The sequence below is a fragment of the Zonotrichia leucophrys genome, chromosome 1A (assembly GCF_028769735.1).
Source record: "Zonotrichia leucophrys gambelii isolate GWCS_2022_RI chromosome 1A, RI_Zleu_2.0, whole genome shotgun sequence".
NCBI lineage: Eukaryota > Metazoa > Chordata > Aves > Passeriformes > Passerellidae > Zonotrichia > Zonotrichia leucophrys.
The window spans coordinates 6,319,223-6,339,806 of record NC_088170.1 but is presented as its reverse complement, the minus strand read 5'-3'; the positions used below and the strand labels follow the sequence as shown (position 1 = coordinate 6,339,806).

General features: G+C 41.3%; 1 protein-coding gene across 2 annotated transcripts in view; it reads left to right on the top strand.

Moving 5' to 3' along the window:
• PHF21B (PHD finger protein 21B) overlaps positions 1-14,610 on the top strand; it is a 132,828-nt gene extending 118,218 nt beyond the window's left edge. For both annotated transcript variants that reach the window (XM_064736582.1, XM_064736573.1), the window contains 7 exons: positions 130-206; positions 2,662-2,716; positions 6,742-6,764; positions 8,072-8,230; positions 8,918-8,993; positions 10,087-10,190; positions 12,343-14,610. In XM_064736582.1, the coding sequence (XP_064592652.1) occupies positions 130-206; positions 2,662-2,716; positions 6,742-6,764; positions 8,072-8,230; positions 8,918-8,993; positions 10,087-10,190; positions 12,343-12,567 (719 nt within the window). In that variant the 3' untranslated portion in view covers positions 12,568-14,610. The remainder of the gene's footprint in view (positions 1-129; positions 207-2,661; positions 2,717-6,741; positions 6,765-8,071; positions 8,231-8,917; positions 8,994-10,086; positions 10,191-12,342) is intronic.
• Positions 14,611-20,584: the final 5,974 nt, after the last annotated feature.

The window sequence follows — 20,584 nt, the reverse complement described above, 5'->3', positions numbered from 1 at the left end:
TTTAGAAAATGAAACAGAACTCAAAGCTCAAGGGGCTGAGGGTAAGATCGTTTTGCTTTACAAGTTATATCTACATTTTTCCCTGATGAATGAGAAATTCACAGTTCGTGTTCCTTTCCATGGTTACAGAAATCCAGAGCAAGCGTCAGGAAAGAAAGAGAAGAAGCACAGCAAATCCAGCCTACAGTGGACTCTTGGAAACAGAGGTACTTCATCATTCACTTCTTTTACCACAGCTCTAATTCATGTCAATAAAAGGTCTAAGTGTGTCTTACTACAAAAATATATATGAATGCAAAACCACAGCTACTTGTAAAGAGATCCTGATGTAGAAAAGAAAGAAAATATCTCAGTGGGGAAGCAATAGGTTTTCACCACACAACGTCACTTGCTCCAAACTAGAATTCATCTTAGTTTTAATAAAGTCCAAGAGAGCTAAATTAGTGTGGGACCTAATTACTTTTATCTACAAAGGCAGTCCCTTTAGATCATGACTGGACAGCAGAAGTTCTGCATTATGTTCAAATGGGCATTGCTGTTTCTCTTTTCTTACGTGCCAAATAAGAAATTCTCTTTTCTTATGTCCCAATTTTTTTTTTTTTCAATTTGTCACATTCATAAAAGGGGTGTGTTGGTTTATGAATCATTGTGGTCTGCAGAGGGTATAGAAATCTGCATAATAAATATAATAATGCATGATTAAAAATTAAATGCTCTGGATAATCTCTGTTGTCTGTTACACTTACACTGTTGCATTTATAGAAGTATCACAATTTGGTCCTGCCTAATATTGGATTGCAAACTTGGTGTAAAAGCAGCATAAAAATAGGCTTAACATTTTATAGATTTTTTTTCTTTGTTTCTAAACTAGCATATATGCATTTATTCAGCTAATTAAAATTTCATGTTTAAAATTTCAGCACTATTTGGGTTTACTGTCTGAACTTTCTACTGGGATGAAACTCAGTTGTAGCCAGCTCTCCATTTAAGCAAGGCCTCTCTGTGTTCTGAGTTCTCTAGGACTAAAGAAAGTGATTATTCTTTATTTAGGCATAAGTGGTGCAGAATTTCTGGTATGCCAGTATTTCAGATTCCTATTTGTTGGCAGATAGCAAACAGATGAGACTAAGAAGAAACACACTGCTGCAGTCAAACTGCTGAGTTGTTTGATTGTTCTTTTTTTGAAAGCACTGGAGATTTTTATACTCCAGAACAGCTCTGGGCACTTGAGTTCTTCAGAATTCCTCAACTATTTTTTTTCAGTGCAAATACTGATGTCCAAATGAGCAGTATTTACCACAGTAGGAACTTCAGCCTTGCTAGCATTAAATCTGTGGCTCTTTAGACGTTTTTGTCCTGATTATTAAAATACTTGTAGCAGAATTTTGTGGCTATAGCCAGATTGGTGTTTGTGACAAACTCTACTGCCTTGGATATGTGGAAGAGAAGATGGCCTAGGTCTACTGCACCCCTAGTTCATATTTCTCATAATATCTATTCTCAAAAGCATATGCTTGAATGGAGGATGGCATGGAGAAAAAAATGTCTGTGAAGGACTCCTGTGGCTGATCAGCTGTGTCCTCATTAGGAGCTGTCATTAACTACTGACCATGGGGATTGTCATCCAAGTAAAATGGAGGCAGATGTTTTTTCTCTAATCAATTAGCTGCTCAGACTGGTTTGCTAATCAGGGAGTTGAGGTATTGGTGGCATTTCAGGCATTTTGGTGCAGTTTAATTCAGTCTACTGAATGATCTTTAATTCATGATTGTTTAAATTGAAATTGCATGTAAATTAGACCTTTTATTTGCCAACACCCCTCAAAATGGCAGGAGTTCAGCATTTGTAGTGGTGATACTTTGACTACAAAAATATGATCATGGTCTTACGTCTTCACTTGAATGGTGTGCTTTTTCTTCTCAAGGCTTTGTTCTTTAAGAAAATGAGATACCATTTCATTTTTGTACCCTCAATAGCCTTTTTCTCCATCGTAAATGATTACATTTTGGGCTGGTTATTTTTTGAAGAAAGAAACATCTATTGAAAGTTCATTAACAGACTCTCAGGCACCCGACTATGAGAGAATAGTTTGTTCACTACAGAATAAAAAATTCAGTAGCGAAACCCCTCTAACTATATATATATATAACAACCCAAAATTTATATATATAATAACCCAAGATGTAACCCTTTCCTATGAAAAAAGAGGCTATTGAGGCTATGAAAATAAGATGATATCTCATATATTCAATGCATATATATAGATGAAGGTGAGGAACCCATCACCATTTCTATATATGCAAATAAAAATGTCATCTCACAGCAACAATTTTCCCTAATGGACATTGTTGGGCTTGGAGTTAGTTTTGCTGTAGTCTTGCTCTTACCAGCCCATGAGACATATCCTGGAAACCCATCAATAACATTCACAATTTGTATTTCTCTCTTCTTAATAAAAGCTAATACACAATAAACTGCTCTGTGAAAAACTTGTTGGAAAGGTAAATAATGCAACTGTTTGTCTGACTGTGTCAGTGGTCTCTAGGTAGCTTTTGGAGAGCTGGTTAGGTGTGAGATAAGCCCATGGAGATTGATAATGTGAAAAGTAGAGACAACCCGAGCACTGCAATGACACGGGGGTTTGCTTTATTTCCCTTGTAGAGGAAACGCCTTGCATCGAATTATTTGAATAACCCCTTGTTCCTTTCAACAAGAGGTAAGCATATTTTTAAATGAATATACTACTCTTCTAATGATGTGTTAAAAATTTATTAGTAGGATTTCATATGAGTTACTGTTAGGATACTACAGGGCATAGCTTTGTGTAATGTTGCTGTATTTTTTAATATGGAGTGAAAAGAAATTGTTTTTCTGCAAAAACAATGGAAGGGTTTAGTAGAGATGGATCCAAAACCTCTGCAGTCAGTGGAAAATCTGATCTCTGGCACTGTTTTGGTTTGAAAAGACAGGTGTCTGCTAAGGAAGGCAGGAGCCTCCCCTGAAATGGAAAATGTGAACCCCTTCCCTCTGAAATATTATAATATTGAAATTAAAGGGCTCTTAGGTAAATGTATGGCAGTAGGAATAACAGTTTTTTTTAGGGGGAAGAAATAGAAATGCAGTAATACAAACCAAAACTGACAGTCAGAATAGGCCCTGACACCCTGTGGGTCAGGGTGTTGGTAGCAGTCCCATTAAATGGTGGCTCAGCCCTCCTGCAGTGCCAGGGGTGGTTCTGTTGGAGCAGGGATCCTGTAGAAGGGTGGAGTTTTCCTCTGAAGGTCCTGTGGTGCTGCAGATGGGCCTGGTCTTCTTCTGAGAATCTAGTGGAAAAGAAAGATTCTCCTCTGGGAATCCAGTGGAAAAGGCTGTCTCTGGTGTTCCAAATCTCAGATTATATCCAGGTAGAAATGTTTGGCTCCTCCCCCTGGGCAAAGCATCTCATAATGGGATTGTGTAATTTTTATTAGTTATGCAGTGAGACTCAATGGCTCATTAACAGATGATATTTCTTGGAGGGAGGATTGGTTGTGCAGGAGATAAAGAAAACTCGCCCACCTAATTGGTCGGCCCAATTAACAGCAGATAACTGCCCCACCTCTAACAGATGGCAATAGATTACACACCCCAGCCACATCTTGCAACCTAAGACAGGCACTTTAAGCACCATGCAGTGAGAGAACTGATTGAAGAAAGTAGTGTTGCCAACCCCAAGTACTTAAAAATACATTTTAAAAAATTATTACTATTTTAGACTTTGTTTGCCTCTTCCAACTGGCTTTAAGAAACTGCTCTCCATCCTCAGGCACCAGAAATTTCCCACAAATTTTGCTTCAGTAACAAGGGCTGAAAGCCAGTTTTTCTGATTCCAAGAGGTAGAGTCATAAATCTAGACCTGATGACCTTCAAGATGCCTTCCAGTCTTGTACTTATAAGAACTTCATATCTGAAACTTAATAGCAAATTCCATGAGAATTGACAACTCAGAGGAGCCATTTGGGGATGCTGATGATTAGCTCATGGGTAGAAGCACATTTCAGGAAAAAATGTGCAACACAGAGAAGACAAAGAGTTGGGAATGAGAGGTGAAACACAGAGAATGTTGCGTATAGTTTAATTCTTCAGACAAGACCCATGTACTATTTTAAGAAAGAAAGTGAGAAACTTCTGTTTCAGAAGAGAAGACAAAGCCAGTAAAGAAATTCAATTCTATCCTTGCCCTTGTTTTGCCTTTATAACTTTTTCTCTACTGAGAAGCTATAGAGATAAGGGAAGAGAGACCTTTATCTAAGTCAAATATTATTTCAGTATTAGGAGCATTTTCAGGGGTAATTACAATTGAGACATGAAGTTTTGACAGTTTTTCAGTGTTTGCTCAATCTCACTGTCAAGTGTCATGTTTAGTGCTTGAGATTCACCTTTCTGCCCCTGCCTTGACTTCCTGCACCACAGGAGCACCGACTGAAAGGCAGCAGTGCTTCTCTCTGCCCTCAAAATTCCACATTTCAGATACAGACACTTGGCCTGCTTACAATACACATTACTTTACTTACCTCTTATGCATTTGGTCTCAGAGGACAGGAGAGGTTATTACAGGAAGCAGCTATGATGACATGCCTCTTAGAAGGAAGCCAGGCTCATGTGAGCCCCACTGGAAAGAATATTATTCCTGGCTTAGTTTTATATTCAAAATAAAATTGTAATAGATTGTTTGTCTTATCATAGCACTTGCTTTCCCCATGTAAACACATGTGAGAAATCAGGACAGAATGGCATTGTTAGCAAGTTGTGCCTCCAGCCCCTTGGTGGGTTTAAGTTAGGTTTTGATATTTCTGACCTTCCTTTCACTACGTGTTTCTCATTTTATTTACAAGGAAGTGGGCAAGTGACAGATGTCTACTGTTGCAGCTGTCTCAGAGCTTCCTGTAAATCAGCAACCTCTCTCCTTAATCATTAATTCCTCTTTGAGTCCTGTATCTTTGGTTTTTTCAGAATCCAGAGTTCTGAGAATGTTGAGATGGACTTCTTTATAGCAGAATCCCCCACCTCTGCAAGGGTATTTCTGGCACCAGCCCTGTTTTGCTGGATGCTGTGCAAGCACTGAGCAGAAGGCAGGTGCTGTCCCAGATTGCTTGGCTCTGCAGTGATGCAGTTCTCCAGCTTCAGAGCAGAGATGGCTGCCCTTCTCTTTTAAAATGCTCCTTTAAAAATATTGTCTTCAGTTAATTTTTCATCAACTAGAAGAGGGAAATGGACATGTTTTAAGAAGTTTAAAGCTTTGCAGCAAAAGTGAGCTGAAAAGACAAACAAACTAACTAAAAAAAATCCCCATGATGTCAAGGAAACAACTGTCATTTCTGGATATACAGAAGAAGACAATTCTTGTAAATTTTGATCAAAATGTTAATTGATCAGGATTGATTTAAATGAAAATGTCTTTTCTGAAATGAGGTCACATCCCTTGACATGTATCATTTGTACAAAAGATTCATCAATTATCAAGCCTCTGTTATCTGAATAGCATTTATATCCCCTGAGTAATCATGGTGTCATACATTGGTGGACCTTTGTGTGTGTATTTTTAGATATGAAGTAACATCTACACATTTTATTAGTCTGTGATTATTTATGGACCTCATTGCCAAAGTATACTAGAATTTTTGGGAAAAGTAGAGAAATTTATGGAAGAAAAAAATCTATCAGAGGCTGTTAAATATAAAAATGAAGATGCAAGCTCAGCATTAGCTCTAGCCCCTTGAAAGGACTCAAGCAAATAGCTGTATCTGTTCCAGGGCCATATTAGGCTGGATATCAGGAAAGGTTCTTCCCCCAGAGGGTGGTGGGGCTCTGAACAGGTTCCCCTGGGTCTGGTCACCGCCCCAAGGCTGCCAGAGCTCCAGGAGACTTTGAACAATGTTCTCAGGCACTGGGTGGGATTGTTGGGGTGTCTGTGCAGGGCCAGAGGCTGGACTCAATGATCCTGCTGGTACCTTCCAGCTCAGGATATTCTGTGATTCTATTAAATCAGCACACTATGCAGTTTCCATAAAGCTCTTTATTTTTTCTGGCTTTTTATTTTTGGATCAAAGTGTGTTGATATCCACAATTTTTATTTTTTTTTTTTTTTTATGGAAGGCTTGGCCTGCTTTCCAGTGAGCTCTCTTGGTTCTTGTTCCTGTCAGGCTGTGAATACAACCAGTGCAGACTCAGTTCATCCAGAGGTCACTGGTGTTCTGGTTGGGAGTAGTCTGATGAGAAGGACTTGGTGATCCCCTCAGGCTCACTCCTACAGGAGCTGACCATTTTGTCCAGGAATCAGCTCAACATTTAAATCTGTGTTAAGGATTAGTTGGAGGCACCCATTTCACACTCCACATTGAGTGCATTGCTGGTTCAGGGCCAGCCTTTTCAACACCCAGCATCCTGTTGTCCTTCAGGAATACTTTTTGACTACTGGCATGTGGAGAGGAGCTCTGCATGAAAATTTCTGAAAATTCCAAATACTATGATCTTTTAGCATCAGACCTTTGGACATGGGATTCCTGCAATGTACATTTTTAAATCTCAAATGCTAACTTCCCTGCTTGCTGTTACATTCTTTACTGCCTGCATTAATTTTGGCAATGTCCTGATCTCCTATGCCACATCTTGATTAAAATTACTCCGGCAGCTGAGAACTAGCAACCACTGCAGCAATGTGTTTTCCACTGATCTGTTTTCTGCCCTTCTTTTGCATGCTAGCAAATGAGGATTCATTCTGGAAGGTATGTGTGGCAAAGTTTGTGTATTAGCAGGTATCTTTCTCATCACTGTGTATTCAGTGCTTGCCCCTGATTGTTGTAGTCACTCTCAAGGTACCTAACTGCAGTATTCTCTTCTCCCACTTAACTAAATATTTGAGTCCCTAAGCTAGAATTTTAAAGAGGTGAACTCTTGGGCTTTCACATGCAAGGCTTGAGTTTAGTCCCTTTGTTGACTCCCCTGATTGAGAAATTGCTAGTCCAGATTTATGAGTTTAATGAAAATTTCATAAGAAAAATGAGTAACCATTCTAGTTTGTAAAGATTAAATCTCCTTACATTGGGGTTAAAATTAAGATTCTTTGAGCAGGTGGTTTATAAAGAGTAATATTTTGGAGAGTGATTTTTTGACAGGACTGGTTTAGAATTCAGGATATAAACCTGACTAAAACTGCCATGAAACTTTTTAATTACTATTCCAAAAATGAAAGCACACTTTTGGAATTGAAAAACGTAAAATCACTATTCTACTTCCTAGAAAAGCAGTAGGAATTTTTTATTATTTGTAATGATTCACAAGGCATGAGAGTTTCAGAATCAGTCTCCTTAATTAAAAAGAGTAATTAATGCTGCCGCCAGATTAGCATAGCAATCTACTACATGACACTGTATCTTTGTTGATGAGTCTCAGTTCATGTTGTGTGTTGCTTCACACAAAGCACTAATCAGTCTTGTTGGAGGAAGATTGTCAGAGCAAGTCTGAGCAGAGACCAATTAGTGCCAGGGAGAAAGAGGCCAGAGGAGTTCACAAAAGAGGGTTTATAGCCCAAGGCTGTGCTCCAGCCTCCTGTTTCCCCAGCTGCCCTTTGAGGCAGTGGGAATGAAACATGGACTGTGCTTCTTCCCCAGAACCCTTTTCCTTTATGCTTCCCTTTGCTTTGGGCATGACAGACAAGTGATTCCCACATTAACTGTGATCCAGGACACAGCCATGCATGGGGATTCATGTGTTGTAGTAACAAACTGGCAGAGAAAAAAGTGAAATAATTCCTATTTCACAATCTGGCTGTATTAGTTGACTCTCTCCTGTGTTTAATTAGTAGGGTTTTATGTTTCTGTTTCAATTTCTGTTACTTGCTTCTGGGTCACTTGTCGTTTGTATTTGTTGCTATCATATATCTATTACTTCTGTCTTCTGTGTCTGTCAGGGTCCTTTTGACAGTTAGATTTCGTGTTTGAAGGAGCCTGTCTGCTGCAATAGAGGCTTTGAATGCTGTGTAGAGAGAAGTTCTCAATGGATTGACTTTACCCAGGGCACCCTTCTCTTGCAGAACGAGATCCACCACGATGAGCACTGCACTGCTTGCAAGCGTGGCGTTAACCTGCAGCCCTGTGGCACGTGTCCCAGAGCATATCACCTCAACTGCTTGGACCCACCCCTCAAAACTGCCCCCAAAGGGCTCTGGGTCTGCCCAAAGTGCCAACAGAAGGTAAGCTACATGGAGCATGGTGTATCAAGAAGGGAAAATGGGAGACACCTTGGATTTGTGTACCCCTAAACAAATCTAACCTATTGTTGTAGCTCGTGGCCTACATTAGATAAAGAAGTACTGAGATGGTTTTAGTGCAGTTTGCAGTATTTGTTTCTGTATTTTTTACCATCCTAGAGTTAAAACATAAAGAGAGTGCTATAGCTTGCCTGTAATTGCTAAGAATTATCCTCTTAAGATGTCTTTTCAGTTCCTTCAGCTCCTTTGTTTACAGTGACACCACCAGAATGCAGCCAGACAAAAGAAAATCTTAAATGTCAATCTTAGAGATGAGGAAGGCAGTGTCAGAAGAAGACACTGTTCACCAGTGGATCTGAAAGGTGTGAGGAGAAAACTTCCTTTTCTTTAAATCACATTTGTTACACACAGCTGTTCATCACAGTTATGTGAGATATGCTAAACTGTCTGGTTGCTGTGAATAATGCTGATTGCACAAGAAAGAAAAAAATTATTAAAACTCTAAACTGTAGATTCTGTGCCATAGAGTTCTTGTGTTTAGCTTTGAGATCACTTTTGTGTTCTGAGACAAGGACCCAAGTTCTGGTCCTGCCAATCAGTAAGGCTGGAGCAAACAGTAATGCGTGTTTTTTTGGAATCCTAACCATTTATTGTTTCCTGGGCTTATAGGTTTTAAAGAAAGATGACAATGTGCCATGGACTGGAACTCTGGCTATTGTTCACTCCTATGTTACTCATAAAACAGGTAGGGATTACCTCAGCCTCTGACAAGGGGTTCCCTGCTCATGATAGCAATGCTGTTAGCTGAAATATCAAATAGCATTACAATGCTGCCAGGTCTGATGGTGTAGGTCATGGGGCCATGAGTGACAGGGGAGAGCAGACTTTTTCTGTCCCCTTCCCCTTGATCTGCTCCTCTGCTGCCTTCTCTCTGTAAGGAAGTTGAAAGTGATCTCTCAGGAGCTTCACTCTGCTGGAGGAAGCTGTCATCAAAGGGTGCCTTCCCTGGAACAGTGCTGAAAACAGGATTTTGAGGCAGAATCATGGTGAGGCAGAGTCAGGCTCAGCAGAGCAGTGGAATTGGGTGTGTGCACAATGCCAAGCTAGTGTGCCTGACACCACAGCATCACCAGCTTCTCATTGTTTCTGTGTTATGGGGTATGGCAGCCACTTGAGTCATGTGTGACACTCTGCATTGAGCATTGTTCTTTTTTAATTCCCTGTTGCACTCTTACAACAGCCTGTTTGGGGCATTAGATCATATTTGTAAGGACCTTTATGGAGGTCTGGCACACTTATAATTGTGCTTTTCTGCCAGGGTCACTAACTATTGCCATTCCAAGGGGCTGGCCTCTTCCTAAATGCCACTCACCTCTTTCTTGGAGACCTCCAGGATCACATGAAGTCTAAGGATTAATTTTAATTCACATTAAAGGTGCCTGTACCTTTTGGGTTGTCCTCCTGTGTGCTAACCATTGACACAGACACATGCACAGAATCCCAGAACCATTTAGTTTGGAAAAACCCTCCAAGTTCATTGAGTCCAACCTGATCCCACCTTGTCAACCAGCCCAGAGCACTGAGTGCCATGTCCAGTTGTTCCATGGACACCTCCAGGGATGGGGACTGCACCACCTCCCTGGGCAGCCCCTTCCAATGCTTGCTCACCCTTTTAGTGAAGAAATTCCTGCAGGCAGAAACTCCAGATTTTTTTGGCTGTACCTGCTGATAAAAGACGAATGAGACCTTAAACTCACCCTGCAAAATACCTTTCTGTCCTCAAGTGCACAGTACATCCTTTTCTTAACCTCTGCATCCTTAATCTTATTGTTCCACAGTCAAAGAAGAGGAGAAGAGAAAGTTATTAAAGAGGAGCAGTGAGCTGAAGAGTGAGCACAGACAGTTGGAAGAAAAAGATCGACTTCTCAACAATGCAGTGAAGGTAGGACACCTGATGGGGACACACAGTCTCCTGAAGAGATGTTTATAAAGAATTCAAGCCCCCAAAAAAATTGTATTTTGTGGCTAGAAAATGATTCAAGCTCCCAGGCAGTAGATTTTCAAGTGTGAATGTGTTTCTCTCTGAGGAAGTACGTGTGCATTTTCTTTATGCACAAAAGTAAGCCACTCTGGGAGGCAGAGGAGGAGAAATCACTTGAATTTCTGTGGTAAACAAACAAAATTCCACAGGTAGCCATGGCTGCCTTCCTTGTCGTTGCATCCATAGCTCTGAGGTACCCAATGACTTCAAGGCACTTCCATCCTCTAGGGGAAAAGTTTGGTTGCAAGCTTGTCCTCCAGTGGTAGCTGCTTGTCCATTAGCTCAAACCTCTTGATATTAAGTAGAAATAACCATCTTTACTGAATATTGTAGCATTTCTCCATGACTGGACATGGACTATTTTGTCTCTCCAAACGGATTTCAAAGCTAAATGTTGTCTGGGGGTGTCTTACACACGTGCTGTGCTATGAGTAGCTGAATTCAAAGCCCAATTCCTACCCTTCATGACTGAAGGAACTATCTGGGGCTACTTCCACCCTGAGAGGCAGCTGTTAGTTTTCAGGGCAGCCTCAATAAATATTTGTCACTTCCTTACCCTGGAAAAAGCCAAGTGGCAGCTGCAGGAATAACTGCTCACTACTTGTTTTACCATTGCAGTTATCCAGAGGGGGCATGTTAAAATATTTATCACATAAAACAAAGTAGAAGGAAAAGCAATAACTTGTTAAAAGACATCACTGTATATTCCCTGTACATGTGTGCAGCACTAATGGAACCACATGTGTGTGTAATAGGTAGGAGAGTGCAGTGAGCTGAGGAAATTTGGAAAAAGAAAAGCTGTCAGCTATCAGGTGTGTGTCATAGCTGTCAAAATCAGTAAGATTTCTACCTAAGCAGAACCAGGTTCTTCCAGTGGGCAGCACTGTCTTATTTAAATGGTAATATGTGCCAATGATTATATTTATTGGAAATGTATCCACTTGAAAGAAGAAAATAAATTAAAGGTGTCCCACACAGAGCAATTTCATTCTGACATTTTAACAGAGATTTATATGAAAGGGAACACTCTCATACACCCACAGCTGCAATGGTAAAAACAGAACATAATTTATCTTTCATGTGAAATTTCATGTCCCTAAACCAACCTCTGAGCAGCTCCACACAGTTGCTTTCCAAACAGGTTGATTTTCAAGTGAGCATTTCCCAAACCCCCAGGACTGGAGAATCCCCACCCCTGGGCAGTCTGGACCATAGCCAAAGAGAAGTAATCATAATCCTGGGTGCTCTGGGAGAAAGAAAACAGGTTTCAGGTATTACAGGCCACTGTCCCCTTTCATCTTGGAGACAGACTCAGGGTGTGGGTCTGTCCCTCACTGCAGAATGGGGTGCTGGATGCAGAAATTTATGGGAGAATTACTGATTCTTCCCACCTGTTCTTGGAGAAATGGAGGATTTGGGATGCCTTTATTTAGCTCCTGCTCTCGTGCCCATTTGCATGGAGGTTTTTATTTCAAGAGATCACGGGGAGAAATGTGGCCACCCTGAGGGATGAAAGCTTTCTTGTGAGTGCTCTGGTGTGACAGTTGTGTCTTGGAGCAAAGTTCTCTGCTGGAAAAATATTGATATCATTGAGATATCAGTGAGATTAATGTGTCTTCAGAGTGCCTGTTCCCTGAAATGTGTGGCACATATGAAATGCATCCTGGTGAGCATTTATCAGGGTTCTTTGGTAAGAGTGAGAGACCTGAGTGGTGCCTTCTGTATTTTCAGTAACACAGCTCTTGCACTCCTGTGCCAGGCATCTCTGTGGAGTGCAGAAAGTGTTCCTGTCTGCAGGATGGAGTCAGAAACACCCTCCAAGTGCATTTGGCCTGGGAAGGATATTGTTCCCTCAGACAGCTGCTGCAGTGTGTGCAGCACTGCTGATTGCTCCATTTGTTAAGCTGTGGTTTTGCTTTCCCCAAAGGAGAACATGCTTCATTTGAGCAGAATGTGCACCCAAGGCACCAAAGGATGTTTGGAGAGATGTTTGACACCACTTTGAATGTATTCTCAGTCTTTCCTTCTCTCTCCTCTCCTCTTTATTTGACAGAAATGCTTAGAGCTAAAAACCAGCCTGATGGCCCAGCAGAAAGGGACTCAGTCATCACTGGAACGTCTCAAAACCCTCATTAGACTGATACAAAACGAGCAGATGATTCAGGTTACCATGACCACCACCACCACCACCTCCCTGCTCTCCATCCCCTGGATCAAACCCTCTGCTGCCTCTGCTGCCATGCACAAAGCTCTGCAGCCATCACAGGGCAACAACTGACAGGAGGTGGGAATGGCCACGAGAAACTTTATGCACATCAGCAGAGGAGAGATGAGACTGGAACCAAGGGCAGAAGGAGCAATCTCAGTTTTGATACGCTTAGAGACTCTCCGAGCAGGCAGCCCAGTTTGTAGGTCACTGTGGCACCCACAGGGCGGGTTGTGCTGCAGTTTTGTATTTGCCAAGACCTTCAGTGCTTATCACATTTTGTTTTGTTATGTTGGCCTTAATGTATTTATGACTGAGGATGGACCAGAGGAGCATGGCTGGTAGAGGAGGCAGGAGAGCCTTTTGTGGTGGCAGACAGGCTTTCTGTTCCAGAAGAGAGGAGTTAGTGAGGGATTAGAGAAGTAGTTGGGCTGAAAGCTATGGGTGTGGGGGGGAATTGGTGAGATAACCAGAAACTGAGCTACTTAGCCCTTGACATGGATGTCAGAGGAACAAGTTTGGCCCCATTGATTCAGGAGACCTGGATATGGGGTCTTTGTGACCAGGAACAAGTTTGGCCCCATTGGTTCAGGAGACCTGGATATGGGGTCTTTGTGACCAGAACAGCATCACGGACACTCACAGAGCCTTGGAAACAAAAGATCTTTTTTTTTTCCGTATTATTAGACTTGAGAATTGCAGATATTTAAATAAAGAAACTGTATGAAGTTAGCATTTCTAGTAAAATATTGAAGTATTTTCATGCTGATGCATCTGTATATGCGTTCCAAAATATTTAAAAAATACGACTGTAAAACTCCTTTTGCAGGTCCTTTTTACTTATTTTGCTATCAGTGTATTTTTCTCATGGAGTTTTTGTGCAAGGTTTAGCATCAACCATAACAGTGGATACCTTTGACAGTTTGGGTTTCATTTTTTTAAAGTGATTATTTTGTGGTTTTCTGTCTTTTTGTTCATTTTCGATTCTTTTTTTAAACAACAAAGCAAATAAATATTCTGGGTTTTGTTTCTTGTCAGTACAGATAATATGCCAAAAAAATAACCTTTTTGTACTGCATTTTTAAAGATATGCAACATGATTTTTTTGTTGTTTTGTTTGGAGTTTTTTGGGTTGGTTTATTTTGTTGCTTTGGGTTTTTTTGGTTGGTTGGGGTTTTTTGTAGAAATATCTGCTGAAATGGTACAGGGAAAAAAAAAAACTGCCTCAAGGGGTTGTTTCTTAAACTGGAGACTCAGACACAAGACTGGGGGAGGGACAGGGCATGGAAAGTTAAAAAAGTTTGGGAGGATTTTGTTTTTGGAAACTTGATTCCTTTTTAACATTTTGTTAGCTTTTAGCATATTTGGGAAGTGTCAAGCATTAGCCTGAGAGAATCCCAGAGCACCTGCCTGTTTGCTAGCTGGTCTTCCTGATTCTGCAAGGTGCTGCCTGGGGAGGGGCTGATGGACACCCTGCTTTTCCCAGCTCCCACCCCCTGTGCCATTGTCCCTGTCCCTGTGAGTTCTCCATCAATTAGCACAAACAGGTAATTATGGAAAGCCACCAGAGCAGGACACAAGGCTGGTCCCTCACATCAGCATATCACGTGGTGCCGAATAGCCTTTTTTGTTTTTAATTTTTAAAAAATGAACACATGAGGGACTGGCTTTTTCTGTTGCCCAGAAAGCACAAGGTCCCTTCAACCATTTTCACAACTCCGGGAGAAACTGTGCAGTACTAAACAAATCTATTTTAATACACAACTCTCGATTGAACAAGATTTTTATATTCTTTTATTGATGAATAGAGTGAACTAAGTAAAATACAGTTGTTATACATTGGTTAATGTATGCAATTATGCATTCTGAGTGGCTTGCAATGTAGATGTTTTCAGGTTTCATAATTTTTTTTTCCTTCTCAGACAAATGAAAAAATCAAGGAAAATTGTAGAAGGTTGAATATGTGAAGAATTTCTGAAAAACTGTCTTCAACTGTTAAAAGTAGTTATTTTGAAAAGGGGGCTGTCCAGTGGATAGTGTGCATAGAAAAAAAAAAAAAGTGTTTGTCTTAAATATGCCAATGTAGTTTTACTTCTTTATGATGCATTAAACTTGACTGAGAATTTCCTGGCATTGTTGTGGTGGTCTCTGCTGCCCAGGGCCTGTTGAGGGACCCCTTTCCTGGCCAGACTCTCCTGGGGTGGGGAGGGGCACAGAACTTTCTCCACCACTGTGTCCCATTTTCAAACTTAAGCCCTGCAAGAAGGAGTACAATATTTTCTGCTTGCTTTCTGTCAGGAAGGTGGCCTCTTCCTTGAGGCCACTGTGTCTCCCAGGCAGAAGCACCCTGTGCAGTCCCTTGATCAGCTTCCCACCTCTTGGAATAATTGCCAATCCACCAGACCCCTGGGTTTTCCTGTCACACCTGCACTCTCAGGTGCTCTTCAAATGTATGGTGACCCTAGGTTTGTAAAGTAATTTATAAATCACTTTGTAATTGTAGTAAAGTAACAGGGAGAGAGGGCCCTGACAGGGTTTGGCTGGTTTCTGGCTGGTGGGAGAGATGGAACTTCTTCCCAATAAAATTAATCAAATTAAAGCAGAGCACTGTCACAGCTGCATAAAGCCTGCCACAGTGGCTAGTGCTTATGCAGAGCAGAAACAGGGTTGGGGGTTTTTTTCAGGGGCAGGAAAAAGGGTATTTTTGGTCTGGGAGTGTGTTGCCTTGTCTTCACCTCCTGGCAGTATTACCATTTGATTTCAGGCTGCAACAGGCAGGGGAGCTCAGCGCTGTGCTCCTGCTTCCCCTACAGCTCAGCTGCCCTCTCCTCCCTCCCAGCCCCTGCTGCATGGAAGGCAGGCTGGTTTTTCCTAACATTGCTTCCAGAATTAGAAGTATTAGAAGATTTTTCCTAACATTGCTTTCAATATGAGAAGTATTAGAATATTTTTCCTAGCCTTGCTTCCAGTATGAGAAGACGCCTCTCCCCCATGGCAGAAACTCTGCAAATCACAGGTTGCTGTCGTCATCGCCATCATCTGTCTGCCACCCTCCTAACCTTTAAACTCAGTGCTGTGCTAACAGACAGGAGCCATTTACAGAGCTCTGCATGCTGCCGTGATAATTAATGCACTTGAAAGAGAGTGCAGCCTTTAATCTTTGGTAGGATTTTAAATTGGGGTTTTGGTGCAGATTTGTAGGAGTTCTGGTCGCCTCTGTGTTCCTTGCTGTGGTACAGGCATTGTCTTTGAAAAGAACCAGGAGCTGCAGGGTTCCCAGCCTCCCCTCCCAAGTGAAAGTTATTTTCACAGCTATGCCAGACTTCACAGCTTCAGGGCTCTTTATTTTACTGTGACAGACTGTTTTCTGTGCTCAGGACTTTTTCATGCCATAAGTTATCTTGCAGAGGGCCTGCTCTGCAAATAGCCATTTGGATGAAGTGTGTTTTCTCCAAGGCTGTCAGTTTTGTATCTACACCTCTTCAAATGTAATGTCACCTATTCTTCCTCTTCACTGTCTCCTGTCCCTCAGAAATAAGAGGAAAATGAACATTTCTCTCTGTTGGGAAGTAACACAGAGCAATGCCAGAATGAGCAATTTTTGTGTCAGCATGTCAGATATCTCCAGGTTTCATTCTCTTCTTTAGCAGAGAAGCCACTAGGACTTAAACACTCAAAAGTCTGGAAGCAAAGTCAAGACCACTCAATTTTTTTTAGTATTTAATTTACAATCAGAGCAGCAATTTTTGCAAGATGTTGGAAGATGATTTCACAGTAACATCAGGCCAGCAAGCAGCTTCTGTGTAAGGATGGCAACACAAACTACAGCAGCCTGATCAGGAGCTTATTCCACATGCCAAGCTGTTTTCTAGTAGTTTGATGGCCTATTAGGATCACTTAAACTAAAGAAAAATGCATTATAAACTGACACATACTTTTTGTTCTGTGTTCTGCATGTCATCTGTAGCTGGAAAGAAAGCCATTACACTGAAATGAGTGGCAATAGGCATATCAGATAAAACTCTACTCACCTTAATCAGGTTTCTCCAACTGCAGCCTATTTTGCTTAGAAAATGAAAGCTGACTTCTGAGATCCATCACTAGCAACTGATGATGCAAACAGAAAATGCCACCCTTCCCTACTGCAAGCCACTTTAAAGTGTACACAGGTTTGCTATAACACATTCTAGCCAGGGAGAAGGAAAAACAAAAAAAAAAAAAAAGAGATACCACTGCCCTTTGAAGTTCTCTTTTTGCAATTTATGCTGGTAAATTGCAGATGATTCTTTGCTGTTTAAATGCAGCAAAAATACTGCACTGATTGAGCAGTTACCACAGATATTTTAATTCACTTTTTCATTTCATCTTTGGGCTTAAAAGGCTGCAATAAATCCCCTTTCCCCTCAATATTCATGCTAGAAACACAGCAGGCCTGTTGTAGCTGACACTCTTCCAGTTGCTGAGGTGGAAACTTCAATCGTGAAGAAGGGGTGACATTAGAAATAAATTCACAAAGCAGTGAATTGAGAAAAATGAAATTCTGATGTAGATGTTATGTTATGGTTTAAAGTGCACTTGCAAAACTAAAGAGTTTTCTAGTGGTTTGAAACTGCATCATAAAAAAATATGTGCTGAGCCACTGACCATGTGTTTTGTTCTTCTTACCTTCCTCCATCACAACTGAAGAAAATAAAGAAAAAAACCAAACCAGATCCCAAATCCCACTCACATAGATGGGTTTCACTTCATCTGCTGTGCTCCAGAGCCAGGGAACAAACATCACTGCTTCCCATTCGTGCACTTCTGAGATGGCATCACCTTTCTACACGTAGTGTTGCAATTATTGCCAGGGAAAATTAAGGAATTCTACATCTCCAAACATCAATTGAGTTTCCCAGAGCTCAGAGGGACACAGGCAGCTTTCTAGAAGGACTCCATAATTTCTGGAAGAATTGCAACAAAACTAGCCTTTTAAGAAAGCACTTGTAATTTTTGTTGTCATGTTCTAGCAGAAATAATTTTTCAATCAGCTAATTTTTAGGTTTTTTCATTTGCCAACTATTCTAGGGAGGAACAGCCACAATAATAGGTCTATGGTCTTATTGTGTACAATTTCCACAGCTTTCCTAGCACTAAAGACACACCAGTTAGGAAGGAACATGAGAACTCATGTACGAAATCAAAAGACTTTTCCCTCAGATTGACAATTCTGGGCGACAGTTCTTAGATGCTGAACAACCCACTGTGGAAAAGGGCATTTTTCCTGGTTCTATTTGAGTTTCCTTACTAGTCCCCAGCCCAATTCACTGTACATAGCACCAACCCTCAAGGCAGTCTGCTCTCAAGGAAGATAGAATAGAATTTTTGTAGCCCCTCACTGCAATCTTTCATCGCTCTCAGATGATGCTGGAGGACACTGGAATCCTTTGCAACATTCCATACACTGAAATGGCTTTCCAGGATGTGCATGGATAGAGACAAAAATCCAACTCTTCAGATTGTGCAAATGGGTATTACTCCCCCAGGAAAGGCACAGCACCTTTCACACCCCACCCTGTGTGTTGAATATAGGATTCCCACACATTTCACAGTCATGCCTTTGGCTACAATGGAGTGTTCCTGCTCAAAACAAGGCCTGCTTGCTTCTGACTTCTCTTTGTAACTGAAAACCTCTTAGAAATGGACAGGGCATGTACAGGAACACTACAGAGCAGTAGAGGTTTGGCTGAATGTGAGTTTCTCACATCAAAAATTCCAGGTGCTGGCAGTAACTCTCCCTCACCTTCTTCCCCCATGATCCAACATCCCCGTGGCCTCTCTAAAAGTGAGAGTGCTGGCAAACCTCCATTTTCCACAGCTGGGAATACAAACTAGTCAGGAAACGAAAGGGAGAATGTGTGATTGTGCCATCAATCCCATTAGAAGTTCAACTTGCTACCTAAGTATACATTGATCATGCCAATAAAATTTTGGGAGCTTTTCTATTACTAGTATCCTTATATTAAATATATTAAATTCTATAAGGCTCTGAGACATTCTGTGATGAATGCAGCTCAAGAATTGCAGCACACCCAGGCAGATCATCTAAACACGTGTAAGTGATATTCATTTATGGAAGTTTTTTGTAAGAACTGTAAAGGACCCCCTTGGTTAATGACATTGTTCCATCTTCTTCTGTTTCTTCATAGATTCATGGTAGAAAAGTATTCCCTTTCCCTTTTGGTGCTTGTTGCTAGAGGTGTCCTGATAATCAGACTAATCTTGGGACCAATTTTCAATTCCTAGCAGCTCAGCAAACTAAAATGCACAGGCCATTTATTCTCTATATATCGTCAGCTAGGTAACACTTGATTTCTCATTTCATGACTGCATTTTATTGTTTTCAACTGAAATCCAGCATGTGTGTTTTCAACAGATTATCTCCACAATCACTTTCTTTTTGCTATGGAAATGGTCTTAAAATTGTTCTTTGATAGGAGAGAAGAGTTCACAAGGCCACACTGTACAAAAGCTTGAATCGTGCAATTATCATTTGTAAAGAGAAACTGTTATCAAAGTAACTGCAGGGGACACCTCCAGGACTCCTCTTAGAGCCAGGAAATTTGAAACATAGATTTCTCTAACATGAATTTCACTCCAAAGCCTTCTGAATAATTCATGGGAGCTGATTTAATGCCACAGTTAAGTCTGGCACTGAGGATGGAGACTGGGGGGTTCTGCCACAGATGGAGGATTTCACCAGTTCCTCCAGGGCTGGGGTCTCATCACTGGGGTTTGTCCCAGGTGCCTTTGGTTTGGGAGAGTCCATCCCCTGAGATCCATTCCCTTGTAGCCCAGGGAAGGCTGGGGGAGAGGTGAGTCCCTCCCTGATTCCTGATTCCTGATTGTGCCCAGGCTGCTGGGGAGGCCAAGGGGAGCAGGAGCCCCCATCCCTCTGTCCCCATCCCAGCCAATGGCCATCAGAACCTGAGCCTCTGGCTTTCTTATGGAGCATGAAATGGCTGGGATAACAGGTGTTATCTGTTCTTTAAAGGAAAAGGTACCTTGGCATGAGAGAGCACCATTTTGTTCTTCACTCACTAAATGAGAGGAGCTCTTGATTGCTAGGAAATGGTAATTTACACAGCAGTAAGAGAAAGTCCTGGTGTTTATCATGTGAGCAATACTGAAAAAGGGAGTCTGGCTTTAACTATCATCTCAAGAGTCCACAGACAGGCAAATCAGCTGAAGGGATATTTGCAGCTTGTACTTTTCCTTTGTAAAAGTGAAGGTTCAGAGACAATTGTGTTCTGATAACTGCAGCTGGCAAATTCCTGCTGTCTCCCAACCTGGGATGAATGAGAGAACTAAATCTATGTGGGACCCCCCACCTACCTCTGGGGATGTTTTGAGCAAAGCTGACTTCCATGAACTCAGGATTTCAACCCACAGGGCTCTGGTCTGTTATGGTGCTAAAGCTGTCCAGGCCTCCCATTCCCATTATGCAACACAGCCTGCAGAACAAATGCCATTTGGTGTTGGCTGGATTTTTAAAAAAGACTGAGAGGAAATAGGAAACAACAAGTTTTATAGGACTTACCAGTATTTAATCCCAAGGAACTTTTCTAATGCCAGGTGCTCCTATGTTTTTTTTTACAGACAGTGAAACCAACACATATGTATTTTGAACAAAGTCAGAAGGTGGCAAAATACTGTGGTTTTGTTCATTCCCAAATTCCTCCCCTATCAAAACAGGGTGCTAAAGTACAGAACAAAGTTGCTGAGCATAAGTATGTTTGAGTTTCAATACAACTAGGAGGGCAAGGAGGTTCTGACACAGATGTAAAGCTGATAAGGTGCAATACAAAACTATGATAGTTTTGTCCTTGGCAATCTCATTTTGCTGAAAAGTCCTGAATTCTTGTTATTCTCTGTAATATGCCAGATTTTATATTTAAATTTAAGTCATAGGTGGTCATTATTACAGATATTGAAAAGCCACATGTTGTCTTTATGCCACTTGAGGAACAGGAGAAAACACACAGCTGTGCCATCAGAAGTCGGCCCTAACCCACCTTGTTCCAAAGCCTCTGTTTTTCACATTTTAATC